The 15,587-nt window shown below is 35.1% G+C and overlaps 1 protein-coding gene across 6 annotated transcripts in view; it reads right to left on the bottom strand.

Moving 5' to 3' along the window:
* Positions 1-281: 281 nt before the first annotated feature.
* The window catches only part of Septin7 (septin 7), a 63,473-nt gene continuing 48,167 nt past the window's right edge, over positions 282-15,587 (bottom strand). For all 6 annotated transcript variants that reach the window (XM_063266076.1, NM_022616.2, NM_001113740.1 and 3 more), the window contains 8 exons: positions 14,706-14,823; positions 11,937-12,029; positions 10,761-10,857; positions 9,074-9,125; positions 6,806-6,931; positions 4,487-4,622; positions 2,571-2,710; positions 282-1,344 (listed from right to left, as the gene is read on the bottom strand). In XM_063266076.1, coding sequence (XP_063122146.1) covers positions 1,305-1,344; positions 2,571-2,710; positions 4,487-4,622; positions 6,806-6,931; positions 9,074-9,125; positions 10,761-10,857; positions 11,937-12,029; positions 14,706-14,823 — 802 coding nt within the window. In that variant the 3' untranslated portion in view covers positions 282-1,304. The remainder of the gene's footprint in view (positions 1,345-2,570; positions 2,711-4,486; positions 4,623-6,805; positions 6,932-9,073; positions 9,126-10,760; positions 10,858-11,936; positions 12,030-14,705; positions 14,824-15,587) is intronic.

Raw genomic sequence — 15,587 nt, 5'->3', positions numbered from 1 at the left:
AAACAAACAACCCAGCACTACACTCTTTTAAAAAAAAAAAAAGATGCAATAGTTTCAGAAAGTGTTCCAGAGCACATATAATCCAAATGAATGGGAAAATGTTCCTAGAAGTAACTTATTACAGAGCACTAGTAAGAGCTGAGGGTGCTGGCACTCGATGAGAACTGGCTTGTGCACACACTTACCAAGACAGACAAGCAGCAAACCCTCAGAGGCTCTTCCCAAGTTGGGTCTTCCCAACTTGTCAATCTACTACAGAATATACAAGACACTGCACTCTGTTACGTCACAACATTGTTTATTATGTGAATTTTTTTTACAATACAAACAAAAAATACAGGTATGCAATATATAGATACAGCTAAATGCAGAATGGTGACTTTTTTTCTCTTCAAGAGGCCATGATTCCCATTTCTAGTAAAACAAGACTGAGTATAGGTAGAAACAGGCTGGTCGTAAACTTCACAATTTGCCTAGAAATGATCTACAAATGCATTTTTCCTCCTGCTACTTACCATAAAATGTAAAAAGGGAGTTAAAGTAAAGTTTCCTCGTTGGTTTCTACCATATGAAAGATGCTATCTTCTATTTTAGCAGGGCCAATACATGGAAAATATCTAAATTAAATGTTATTACAAAAATGAAGCAGTAATGAGATTCTGGCTAAAGGGGTACTAAACGAGAATAATATATATATATATATATTTAAAGAATCCAAAACAAACAACAAAAAAGGCTGTTATAAAAAGCTCTAGGTGCACTGTAAGCATATAGGTTTTTTCCATGTGTACTTTTAAACAATGGAAGTGTCAAAAAATAGGGTCCACTGTGTTAGACTAAATACATTATTGTATAGGCTGCATCGAATGGAACCTCTGTATTATAATTATCATAGAGTAGCATAGTTTGCATCATATTATGGCAATTTATCCTCAATGAAAACCTTCCAGAGTCCTTTTATTTTAGAATATTCTGTAAACAATCAAACCACCAGAACATGATTGTACAACAGTAAAATGTTTTCTTGCATTAAACTGAAGACATCTTTTTAATTTAAAAAAAAAAAAAAAAAGAAAAAATGTAGAAAGGTACTTAGAGCTGTTAATTTCTAAGTACACAATATCCTAGACAATTCAAGGCATCTTAATCTCCTTCGAGAACAACAACAAAAAAATAATTTTTGTCATGCTGTTAAATCCATCATTATGGATAAAATTGGTGCAAATTGGTCAAACGGATCCAACAAACACTGATGTCCAAGCTGGCGTATTGGCAACTAATACATAACTGGTGGTCAATAGAGTTTAAAAGATCTTGCCTTTCTTCTTGTTCTTTTCCAAGGTTCTAAGGAATAAGAAAACAGTGAGGGTGAGGGCCATACAAATGCTAGGCAACAAAGGGCAGCAACAGCTGACCCACAGACAATGCATTCAACGAGAAGAAAAAATCCTAGATTATTTAAAGTAAATTGTCTTAAGACAATCAAGTATTTGACAAAAATTCCAAAACAAGCATAAATGACACGGTATGGCAACATTTTATTCATTTTAATTTAGAAGAATTTTTTTCTGCCAAATTAAAATTGTAAAAACTTAAAAGATTATTACTCTGGTGTCCTTTCTACTGCCAGCTGTATCTTTAGATATATCTGCTTAACAAATGTAGTTTCTTCTTTGGGCAGACAACTCACAGGAAGGAAGGTGCTGGAAGAAGAGCTAAGTTCCTGGCTAGGAGAACACTTTAGAGACTCCTCAAAGAGATATCACATTTCAATGTTAAATGACACTAATTATCAAAAGATGGAAACCAATGTACAAACACTACTGAGTTTTGTATAATTAAGAGGAGGAAATGATTAGGTGTATTACAAATTATATATCTCTTATTTATCACCTTAGGGGACCTAGTCCAAAGATATGATTAAAGCACCTCCTAAGGGCTGGGAGTCGAGCGCCTATCTAGTAAGTACAAGGCATCAGGTTCCATCCCAGCACCCAAACCATCAATATATCCAACACCTAAGGTAAGAAATCACTTCTGATACGCTAACTGTGGATACTGTTATGATGCACAATTTTAAAAATTAGGCACAGACAAAGATCTGGGCTGAAGAGAACACTATTACCATACACCAAGTGAACCTAAAACATTTACCATGAAATCAGCTGGCAGGGGATTGTGGTGATTGTAAGATGCCCCTGTAGGCTCTCATACTCTCATTTGAATACTTGGCACCCAGTTGGTGTAACTATCTGGACAGGATTGGGTGATGTGAGCGTGTTAGAGTGTCACTGGGAGCAGGCTTTGAGGTTTCAAGAGCACATGCTATCCCAGTTAGCTCCCTCCATCTCTGGCTTTGGATCATGACGTAAGCTCTCCCTACTGCTCTAGTGTCGCAGGCGTGCTGGCACCCATGCATGCTCTTGCCACAATCGCAAGCCCTAAATGAATTCTTACTTTGAAATAGAAAACTAAGAATGAGATGTATAATAGAATATGGATTTTGAATCTTTTAAAAATAGATGAAAAGTTCTTTAAAATATCTACTTGGGTATCCTGATATTAGTTACCTTGAAGAATTCTGTTGCTCTAAAATACGTTGTTGAGCTTCCCAGTTTGCTTTTTCTTCTTCAAACTGACGACGTTTTTCCTCTAATTCTTTGTGCTGTGCTTCTAAATTCTTTTTCATTTGCTCATGGCGCCGCTGGAGCTAAATCAGAATCATAGATGAAGTAAATTGCTTAAGACATGTAGGGTAGATATTCTAGTGTCAAAAATGGGTGCCTGTGTCACAATATCAGAGTGCTTCCTGGAAAGCACTGCTGAGATTTTTCCCACTGTGGAATCTGCCACCCCAAAAGCCAATGACTTCAAAGAATTACCTTAGAAAACATTTTATAATAGACAACTGTTATTTCATTTTTTTTTGGTTCACAAGCATGATGGAGGTTGAACAGAAAAAGCATTACCCCTTCTTGACAAAGAAATAGCTGTGGACTACAGACCAGACAGTGACAATATAAAGAACTTAAGCCCAAGTTTCCTAATTCCAGGTTCAGAGATCTGAGTCAGCAACTAGAGCAAGTAGTGAAGGACCTATTTCCAAATGGATCCTGGCAGTGGACGTCTCCCAATTCCTGTAAAGGAGTTGTTCCCCAACATTATTCTTCATACAAATTTTACCTGGGGTGCTTGCTAAAAATACTGAACCCTAAACTTTAATCAAAAGCCAGTGGATTAGAACCTTCAGGTGTTATATGTAGAGATCTGGATTTTCAACAGGTAGGTCCCAGTGTTTCTAATGGTGGTGGTCCTTCCAAGGCTGAGAACTAATGCTGTAAAGAACTGCTGGCTCACAGGCAGTGAACTACGGAACCAAAAAGCATACATCTAATGGATCATCAGAAAAATCATTGCAGCACTAGTCAATCTGTCTCTGAAGAAAATCGACAATTAAAAAGAAAAAAGAGAACAGATTAAGTCACACTATACTAAATGCGCAATGACTGAGTTGACATTATTCCGGAATCACATGCATTAAAGAGTTATTGATAAAAAAAATTTTGGATTTAAATTTTAATATAATTTTGCATATAATTTGTTTTGTCTATCCTCAAAAGCAATTTTTTAAATTTATTTCTACTGTAAAGATTTCATCTAATTCCTATAAAAGAAATTTATTCCAAGGTGAGTCAAATCTGAGGTGAAACCTTCTTCATGACAGCAATTTACTAAGGAAAATGTAATACAGCAGAATGCAAATTTTGTATCAAAGAGTTGGTATAAAAGAATACAAAGCAATGACATACAATTCAGAACAGTAATTTCCTCTGGGAAAGAGAGATGACATATACAGGAGAGGACATACAGAACTGAAATGAATTCATAGTTATTTTTTTTCAAGCTGTGAAGTAGGCTTAAAGCTGTTTATTCTTTACAAATAAGTAACATTTAAAATTTACAAATAAATAATTTCCATAGGTCCTAATGAGTTGTTTCCAAGAAATCTTTGGGTCAAATGTATTAGGAAGCTGAAAATTTTTCAAATATTAAAAAAGCAACAGGCCTGAAAGACAGAGGCTCAGCTGTAAAGGTGCCATCCACCAGGCCTGATCACCTGGGTTTAATCCCCAGAACCCACGTGGTAGAAGGAGAAAAGTGGCTTCCACAAGTTGTCTTCTAACCTCCAGCCCCATGCCATGATATGTGTTTACCCCGAAACACAAAAAAATAACTAAATTATGTTTAAAATAGACATTCTGAGTTATCTAGGCACCAACAACAACCAAAACGCGTACACACTGTCCTCATGCTGGCTCATGCATCGGCAGTACTGACGAATGTATTTCACCCTTCCTCGCATCTACTTTTTTCTTCTCTTACTATGTTTGTATATTATTTCTGAAATGTATACAGATGTCATTTGAACTTTAATAAACATGTTATTTAAAAGGAATACTGACAGACTGCTAATTAAAGTGATTACCTCGGCTTCAGAGTCCTTCAGCTTTTGAACTTTTTCCTTGACCTTCATCTCAAACACCTGCTCCATCTCCATCTCCATCTTCTTCATCTTGGCCACGTGCTCCCTTCTCTCCTCCTCCATCTGCGCCAGAGGGCTCCTGCCACGACATGAGGAAGAACCATTAAGGTCTGTAAGTCAAAACTGCAACACTAAATTATCAAGGAGCTGACGAACAACGAGATGTTACAGAGGCCATTATCATTTGGATGCACACAAATATTTACATCACTTTAGACACAAATTCCAAGTCTTATACAATACATATGGGTGAAGAATCCTTCAGAAACTGTAAAATGTATAAATATGCTCATAATCATAGAAGTTAACACCCCCTCCATTAGTATTTTATTTAAATCTCAATCTCTACAAATGTGTACTATGAAGTAAAGCCTAAGAATAACACTGCTGGGAAGCTGTTTCTCTGTGTCTTGTGTACCTTGGTTCTAAAGATGATTGCTCTGGGTAGGTTTTATGTAACCTGACACAAGCTAAAGCCAGTGAGAGTAGGAGATCTGAATGGATTAGATAAGATTAGACCTGTGTTTACCTGTAGGTAAATCTGTGGGTCATTTTCTTAATTAGTGAATGATAAGGGAAACCCAGCCCATTGTGGGTAGTGCCACTCTGTTGGCACTGGTGGTTCTGGTGTATATAAGACAGCAAGTCAAAAAAAAAAAGACAGCAAGTCGAGCAAACCATAAGGAGTGAACCAGTAAGCAGCACTCTTCCCTGGCCTCTGCATCAACTCTTGCCTTATAGTTCCTGCCCTGTTTTGAGTGCTTGCCCTGATTTCCTTCAGTGATGAACTTTATGGAAGTATAAGTAAAATAAACCCTTTCATCCCCAAGTTGCCTTTGGTCATGGTGTTTTATCATAGCAACAGAAACCAGATCTATTATAGACAATGTTACATTTGAAATAAACTGTACAAGGAAAACCAAAAAAGGAACAGTTCCAAAATACATCATAGAAAGTCACATGATTTTCCTTAAAGAAATAAACTCAGTGGGAGAAAAAAATAACTTAGCCAACAAAGTCAGTATGTAAAGAACATGTTTCGTTTTACTAAAATTTCAAGTATTATAATCTTCTCTAAGATAACTACTGATGTCACAATTACATTTATTATATTTTATTTATGCAACTCAATTGAAATGCCCAAGATAACTACTATCTAATACCTAAAATACCATTTAGGTTATGCACGCTACCTTTATGTTCTTAATAACTTTAATGCTGATGAAAATCCATTCACTTAAATATTTTAATGTCTTAAGTTTTAAACATTTTCAGTGAGCTAAACATAAAATGTTTCTGAAATACTAGAATAGACATTAAAGAATTAAATAAACAAGTTCAGTCTGTAGACATTAAAGTCCACAGAGATCTTTCAAAGAGGGTGAAATAAAATACACTGTTATAAAGGGATAAAGGAGGAATACCCCTACAGCAAAGAGTAAACAGGGTATGGTGGTAGAGCACAGGAAGGAAGTGTGAGGGAAGATATCACTAAAGGCCTTTTAAAAAGTCATGCAAAAATGTGCTACTGTAGATGCTTTCTAAAATCTACCCACATAGAAGGACGTTAAATGAAGTTCCCTATAATTGAGGGCAATACTCACCACATGTTAACAGATAACTACCCCAGCATCACAAGTGGATTATCCCCTTTTAACCTGTTGGCAAATGGGATCCCCAAAAACTCCCCCAAGCATACAATTACAAGACACTGCCAACATTATTTACCCTCCAGATTTGATGGTAGGATCCTCTTGCTGAAGACATCACAAACTTAAATCAAAGAACACAGAAAAATACAGCTGGTACTCAACTGAAGTTTAACCTCCACTAGGATGATATGCATCCTACCAGGAGAAAGGTCTTCAATCAAACCCAACTATGACCCTCAAGCTACAATAACAAAAACTCCATCACACAATAAAATGCACCTCCAGGTGCTCTTACCAGCTGAGTCATCTTGCCAGCCCAAAATATTGCTTATAACTTTCTCTTCGAAACTGTACTTATCTATTTATCTGTTTAGCTTGTGTGCTGTATGAATTATAAAGATGACTGGCAAATGGAAAGAAAACATATAGTTCTTAAAGAACAGAACAATAATCATTCCAACAATTAACAGTAAGACATAAAACTACCAAGACAAATCTTAACAGCAGTTATAAATAGAGAATTTTTGCCCAAATATTCTAATGAGTAACAAAAATTTCAAGAAAGGAAATAAAATATTTCGGGTTTTCCTGGAGAAAAATATATACGTACTTGGTAAGTTGCCCTTTGTTCTTGTTGTTATCTACTCCATTGTAGGTCACTGCTGCTAGTTTTCTGCTTCTGTAGTTCTCATAGTGTACGTTATTGGTAACATCTTTCAAGTCCTGCATGTGTGTTCTGTCATAAATAGCAAGAGTTTGCTTTTGTTAAAGGCTTTGACACAATTAAAAATTTCACCAAGATAAAAATCTCAAATTTAAACTATTAAGAAAGATGGCATTCACATGTCTTCATTGACAGACAAAGCAGATAAAGCCAAACAGAAATTTAAATTCCTGATGAGCTTTCAAGGGCCATCAATCAATCAAAGAATAAACTTTCTACCAAAGAAATAGTTAAAGAAGGAAAAGTGGATTGCTATGCTATTGAAGGTCGTACCTAACAGAAACAGAAATTGCTTTCCTTGAAGCAACTGTTACCAAGGTAGTTTACACATGGACCCTTAAAATAATAGATCAGATTGTTTACTAACTAGGGAATCTTAATTTATAATAACTTCCTGTTTATCCAAGCTGTCCAGTGAATGTGCTGTTTTGGGTAACCTTTATATTGTATATAAAAATCAAGGTACAAGAGATAAAGTATACAACTTATAGGATATGATGGCATGATTATCAATGATTAGAGATGATAAAGACTGAGTAATAACCCTCCTTTTTCTCTTTCCCACCACACTTCACACTTGCAGTATACACCATCTTTACCATTTTATCACAGCTTCAACAGAACACACAGTATTTGTCTTTCCTTACATCCAAATCCCATTTCCTATGAAGTACCTTACCTCACATCATGAAGGTACTTAACCTTAAGTTAGCAGGTAACTTAAGTATCTGGTTAATCTCCTATCTGATATTCCCAGTTCTCAAAGCTTACTTGTCTTAGTACTAAGTTTGATTTTCCTGTCTACAACACACTCATTTTCTCTTCTAGTTACAACAGTTATACCTAAGCCTCTACTCCCTCTGCGTTAGTCAGGCTGGGCAGGTCCCAGCTCCTAGAACACATGAAATGAAATGAAACAACTCACACTAATTTGTTAAATCTTTTGGAACTAGTATAAGTTATGAGTGACATCAAACTATATAATTAGCTATACTGTGAGCTCTTCTTTAAAATAAAAGATGTATTTCTTTTATGCTCTTGCTACGGATAAATACTAGATAGTGGAACTGTAAAAAATATAGTAACTATATTCAGAAGGTAAGATGAATAGTATTTAAGAATATATCACTATGTAAGTTTTTCCAAATGTAGAAAAAGGAGAATTTCATGATGCTAACATGAAACATTTTTAGCAGAGTGTTGTGGGGCAAATCTGTATTCCCAATATTGGGAAGTGGAGGCTGCAGGATCAATTATACAAGGCCAGTGTTATAGCTATATACAAAGTTCAAGGTCAGGCTGGGCTGCATGAAACATTAACTACAACTTCACTAAAATTAGAAATTAAAGAAAAATGTTATTGTCTTAATTTAAATCTAATTTAATCACTATATCCCTTAAAAACTAATAAAATAAATTTATGAATAAATTAAGATATTGTCAAACTCCTATATTAGTGTCATTTAGCATGGTGGTTATCTATGTCACTAGAGTGTGATTGCCGAGTATGATTCCCGATGTTAGCCTGTAAGATTTCAAACTTGAGACAAGACTTATAGAAACAGGCATTAGGAAATTGGCATTGGCATCTCCTTTCTTCAAATACTTATTAAACAACCAGTAGCTACATCAAACACTCATCCCTCTTATGGCAAATATACTAGAAATTTTACTTTTATGTCATGTGTATGGGTGCTTGGTCCACATGTATGTCTGTGTACCACTTGTGTGCCTGCTGCTGTGGCAGTCAGAGTTTCTGGAATTTCCCTGGAGTTAGAAAGTTGTGAGCTACTATGTGGTGCTAGGAACGAGACCCAGGTCATTTGGAAGAACAGCCGGTGATGTTAATTGGTGAGCGTCTCTTCAGTCTAATAGCAGAATTTATATTTTCCTATGTACATGAAGTGCTGATGTGCTTATTAAATCCTCCTGTAAACATGGTCAGGCTCCTCTGCAATATTAGGGAGTCCTCCTTACTGGGTCTGAAGCAACTAATAACTAAAATCTTGGATAAACAATGCAAATTATTGTCACAGATTATTTACAAGTCAACAGGAGTAAAGATAGCATAACAATAGCTATACTTATAAAACACAAAGTGGCCTCTGAACTTGAACTGTACTGAGTGCTGCTTTCACTGCTGCTCACACTTACCGTATCAACATATTTCTTAGAATTGTAAAATCACAATGCTCACCATTTTCAACTGTAGAAAAAGTAAAAGAAAATAGACCACAGGTTAATTTTAATAACGTTTATATTTTCAAAGGAATATGAAAATAAAACCAAGGAGAGAATATGTCTAGAGAGAACTGCCTAGATCTGATTTTTACTATGGTTTAATACTAACATAGAACTATACTATGGAACTAACAAGGAACAATAGGCACAATACTGCTATTGGAGCATTTTAAAAACATCACTTTTCTATTCTTAGACTTTTCTTTGTGAATGTTTATATAGGTCCAATGTATGTGTGGATGTATGTATGTGTATCTGTGAAGGAAAGTTTCACATCAAATGTGGCCTCCTAATTTCCACCCTCGATTTTATTTATAGAAGCAGTCTGTTGATAAACCTGCAGACCCTCAGAGCACTATGATTACAGGTTGAATGCCAAGCCAGTCCTCATGTTTTTATGGCAAGCATTTTTATCCACTAAGACAACCCCTTAGCGCATCTTCATGTAACTTAATCCTCAGTGATAGAAATGTCCTAAGTGAGCTCTCTGGAAACAAATACTGATAAGTTTAAAGAAAGATGCACTTTCTCCTTATTAGTATAGAATAAATTTATTACATGATTCATTAAAAATCCTTGGTGTTGTAGCTAAGGGAGAATATATATAAAAACTTCCTTGAGACAACCAAAATGAAAAGGCTAGTCAAGAGCTTCAAGATTCTTTATTTAAAAAGAAAAAAGTCATCAACAGGAACACTAAATGAGGATATAGCAAGGGAATGAGCAAAAAAAAAAAAAAAAAATAGCAATTACATAAATAAAGCAATTGTTTCAGAGTATGCTTCTAAGGGACATAAAAATTGCAAAGCCTTAATTCAGTAATTGCAGGTCACTTGGGAACAAAGTTGACAGTCCTTGGCCAAAATCACAAATAAGGACAATAACTTGGCATGATTTTATAAAAATTACACAAATATTTAAAACATCAACACATAATAAAGCAAACAACTCCAATTTAGTACAACACAGAAGACTATTAGAGTAAACTAATATACTACAAACTTAGGAAAATACTTCTCTTTCTAATAAGAACTTAGTACAACATAGAAAACTATTAGAGTAAACTAATATACTACAAACTTAGGAAAATACTTCTCTTTCCAGTAGGATTTCTGAGGTTTGATGTTATCACTAAAAGTTTACTGGCATTGAAAACTAACATACTAGGAACCATACTGAAAACAAGGCACTAGTCACATGATTGTGACTGGCTCTCTCCAAATTGCTCCATTTCCAAAGATTTATTAGATCCTAGGAAATAACCTTAGACCACGGGAAAAAACCCTCAACTATGAAACATGCTTTCAAGAAAGATAAACTGGCATGAAGGTTGTACAGGTCCAGGAGAGGGGGACAATGACAAATGACTGCTGACTGCAAAGTATAGGAGCTGAAGAATTAATATATACTTCCCTAACTTACGTAACTGAGAAACAGAATTCTACTTAACAGAAAAATGAAGAGTAGGAAAATGAAATAAAACCTATCATTTGAAAACCTGGAGTGTGTTATACATTGTGATTTTATATTACAAACTTCAGTACACATTTTTAGCCCCTTTTTGAGACCTTACATTGTTATTCACTGAAAAAAACCTTACCTTCAGCCACACCCCAAGGATACTGCCTTCCTCTGACTCTTTTGCCATTAACTTCAATGATAGTATTACTACCCACCACAGCAAGAGGTAAACGGTCCTATAAAATAAAGTGATATTATAAACACATCTCTACAGTACTCATGGTTCAATAATAAAATATTCAACATATTAACAAAAAATTACCTACATTCACTCTTACCAGCAAGCAATAATTATCCAGAAAATGGTTACTCAAGCATTATTATGAGAGTGTATGATAAATAATTGCTTTTTAGGTACAATTTTAAGAATAATGTATTATGTATTTGTCAAATTAGTTGCCAAAAACTACTCTAAAAAGCATCCCATATTTGACACAGAATAAAAAAATACATTGATATTCAGAAAGAAAAGAGAGCAAGGGAAAGGACCACAAATCTATTTCATTATTATCCTTAACAATATGAGGTGCAGGAAATACCTATTTTCTAAACTAGTCAGAACCTCACACCCACTTGTTAAATCTATATCCACTCATTTTAATGCAGAGTAGAACTTTCCAATATTTTTGCTCTCTCAGAATTCTAGAAGAGGCTATTTTGCAAAACTTCTGAAATTCTTCATTGGTCAGACATAAATATTCTATCAATTATACATGTATATAAAAGACCAGTATTTACTAAACCACTTTGGCTCCAGGTACTCAAAAACAAGTATGAATAAAAACACAAAATTAAAAGCCAGGTGTGGTGGCCCCACCATCTGGGAGACAGAAGCAGGTGATCAACCTTGGAGTTTCAAGGTCCTCCTGGTGTACAGAGCTAGTTCTAGGATGGCCAGGCTACACAGAGGAACCTATCATAACAAACACTACAAAATTAAAATGATGTAGGGCTTTTGTTGACTTTGATAAAAAGAAGTAAGTTTTATCAGACTCTTAAAAAAAACGGAAAACAAAAATTAATTCCCTTCCTACTCATACTTGTTTATAAATATGAAAGCAATGTACTGACACCCATTCAGGGTGGCATTCACCCACTGCTCTGCAATGCTGGTCTAGGTGCTGTCAGTCAGAGGTAGCTGTAAGGCTGATAAACATTAGGGAACATCCCTATTTGTTTTTTAAGACTGTGGTCTTTCATATTAGAGCACAACTGGAAGGCTCAAACAGTTTACTGTGCAGACAAAGGAGCCTACCTTTATCTTCTTAACCAGCTTATTCTCTTCTTCATCATCCGTTTCTGGAAATTCATATATTTTAATTTTATGTTCTTGGATTTCTTTCATTATCTAAAACAGAAGAAGAGAAAGGGCACCGTACATGATTATGACATTGGCAGTATTTTTACTAAATATGTCTTAGATTCTATTTTAATATGAGACCTCTGGTGCTTTCTTGTTTTTATTTAAATACCAAAACCCAATACAGGGTAACAGGGAGAGAACATAACGGTGCCTACCGTGCAAAGTAGAAGGAGAAAAAAACAGAAAGAGAGAACTGATTCTACAAAATTCTTCTCCAACCTCTACAAGTACGACAGGGCACGCACCTTCCTTAACCCAGGTACACAAAGACAAATAGTGAAATGAAATTTAAAATATTTTAAATTCAACTATTTCAGAAGTGTGAATCATATGAGTCCTGTCCCAAATGAATTATAAAGAATTACAGAATATTTTACAATTACAATGGCATTTATTCAGCTGGTCTCCACTACAGTGGTTTTTGGTCATTTATTTAAAGAGAAGGAGATTATTTTTCTTCATATATCTTAATTCTGAAAGCTGAAACAACAGAGCTTAAAGTCACCTAAAAATTGTACCAAGAACAAGTAAAAAACACAACAGTCGCAGGAGAAAGGTTTACACTTTAACAGAAAAATTCATTACATGGACACATTGCATAGGCATAAATCTAAAGCAAGTATAGAGAAAACACACAGTAGAAATAAAGAACCTCAAGACTTAGTAATATCAGAATTACCTGGTTCAAAACAAATTATGAAGATTAAAACAAATTATGAAATCCAAAAGGATTTCAAAGACAAGGGAATGCAATGTAAATAAAATGTCACCCACCCATACAATTTGAACTCCTACCACTCTCCTAGCACAACCTTCCCTGGCTGTACTTTTATTACACGGCTATTCTCACAGCAAGAGTCTCCAACATCAACAAAGGGGCTATAAACAAGGTGAGTTAAATGACTAATATACTGAACAGAAATAACAGAAGTAAGATCTGCATGTTGGTACATGCCTGTAATACTAGCTAAAACAAGAGGACTGAGAGCTCCTTGCTAGCCTAGGCTGTAGATAAGAGCCTATCTCAAAAAAAAAAAAAAGAACAAGTTAAATTATCAATGCCCATCAATAGGACCATATCGTCATCACTGGGCATATATCTACTCTAAAAACAAAATAATGACTAGGTGAAATGGCACATGACATTAATTTAAGCACTTAGTAGGTAAGTGGATCTCTGATTTGAGGCCATCCTGATCTAAATAGTGGGTTCCAGGCAAACCAGACCTACAATGTGAGACCCTGTCTCAAAGGATAAACAGTGAAAATAAGTGATACCTGGCGTGATAGCTCATGTTTTAAATCCCAGCACTCAGGAAGCCGAGGCAGGCAAATCTCTGTAAGCTTGAGGGCAGCCTGGTCTATAGAACAAGTTCCATAAATCCTGGTCTATAAAGTCAAGACTACATAGAGACCCTCCCTATCTTTAATAAAATAACCAACCAATAAAATAGTTCCTAGCTTTAACAGTAGTGGTCCTTGGTCAGAAGTTACACAGGAAACTTATGTAAGCAAGCATTTTCAAAATAAAGCCTACGACCCCAACTTATCCTACAGAACTAATTGGTAAGGATAATGTCCAACAATGATTTTGATAAACCTCCAAATAATTCTATGGGTAAGAAACATGGCTCTAAGCATACAAAAAAGAAATTTAAGACTAGAAGAACACAGGTGTCAAGTATATGCACCGAAGGACTTGGGTTCAGTGTTCAGTGAAAGAAAAAGAGGAAGGGAGACAACAAATAGGCATGTGACCAATCTGAAAGTAGAACTCGTTACTAATCCATCCTTTTACTTCTAACTTGTCACAATAAATCCACACAAAGATATTGACCATTGAAGGTAGAAACTTTAGCGGTAGAGACAGAAATAGTGCCGTGATGCTGCATTCACCCTGTCTCAAATAAAAATGAGAAATAAGAAGAAAAATGGGAAAGAGGAAGAGAACAGGTAGAAAGAGGAATGAGGAAAAGGAGGAAGATGAACAGGAAGTGAAGGAGGAAGAAAAAGAATGGAAGAGGCTAAAGGAAGAAACCACCTATACTGAGAATATTAGTAGTAAAATCTGTTTAAGATGTCAAAATTTCTAAGAATTCAACACCACTCCAAAGCAAATTTAAACAGGTTTTTCTTACTGTAACAAGTTTTGAAGTATTCTAAAATTCATTTTAAAAAGATATTTTGTTACATTGAAGCCTATAAAGATAACGAAATAACAAAACTCTAAAGTCTATTTTGAATATAATACAAAATTTCTATTGTTTTTAAAATATTGGCCTAAAATTAAAAAATAGACTATTGGAATAGACAGACTTTCAGAAATTTACCTTAGAGTTCATAGATGTCAAATGTAACAAAACAAATACAATAATGTGAGAAAAGTGTATCATTAAGAATATTACTGAGGTAACAGGGCATGAGTTTAGGGGAGGAAGCGCGTGCGCGCGCACACACACACACACACACACACACACACACAATTATCTTCTAAATGTTTATCCTATTAAGTAATACAAGCAAAATTAAGATTCAAGAGAAAATAGAAAAAGCATAAGCTTATAATGATAAGCAAAAGATAAATGGACTATATTGTATATTGTAATAAAAGCTATTAATGACAAGAATGGTTGGAAAACATGTAGGTTAATTCTTGCTTACCTGCTTTTTAAACTGTTGGCATTCCTCTGGTGTAAGTGTGTCTGCTTTGGCAATTAAAGGAATGATATTCACTTTTTCATGCAAACGTTTCATAAACTCAATATCCAATGGTTTAAGTCTGAAATATATAGTATTTAATATTGTATTCATCTCTTTGAAAAAAAAGATTCTTCACATCTTTGACAATGAATACAGTGAGCTACTTTACTTACTTATCAGAAACATTCTAAAGATGTAATAGGTCAGCCAACAAGCAGGACAGGACTTTAAAAGAAGCAATGGAGTGGTTAAGGAGGATTTTTGACTCTTGGCTTTGAAATACCCTGGTCATTGATTTTTGGTCCTGGAGGAACTGGAAAAACCTGAAAGGCTCCTAATAGTATTTCCTAGATCAGCTTTATATCTATTAAGGTTTACAAGGTGGGTAAGGGTTTTTTTTTCCATGAAAAATTTTAGTTCTTTTTTGATAAACACAATTCTTGCTGTCAACTATCTTTCTTAGACAAAATACTAAAAGTCAGTCCTCAATATGCCTGTTTGTTATCATCTGGCTGCTGTGTTTTGGCCTTATACTTTTAAAACCAAAATAAAACTATGGTACTTGTCATCTAATGTGGCCAGTATGCAGCATCTAAAACACATTCCCTCACCTCTAGAACCCTCAGGATCCCCTTTGTAAGTCAAATCTTTTTTTTTTTTTTTAAGATTTATTTATTTTAAGTATAGGTGTACACTGTAGCTGTCTTGAGAGGGTTTTGGATCCCAGTGTAAATGGTTGTAAGCCACAATGTGGCTGCTGGAAGTGAACTCAAGTCCTCTCAAAAAGCAGTCAGTGAGTGCTCTTAACCACTGAGCCATCTCTCCAGTTCAGTAAGGTAGATC

The sequence above is a fragment of the Rattus norvegicus genome, chromosome 8 (assembly GCF_036323735.1).
Source record: "Rattus norvegicus strain BN/NHsdMcwi chromosome 8, GRCr8, whole genome shotgun sequence".
Lineage (NCBI taxonomy): Eukaryota > Metazoa > Chordata > Mammalia > Rodentia > Muridae > Rattus > Rattus norvegicus.
The sequence above is the reverse complement of the archived record's forward strand: the minus strand, read 5'-3'. Positions and strand labels throughout refer to the sequence as shown.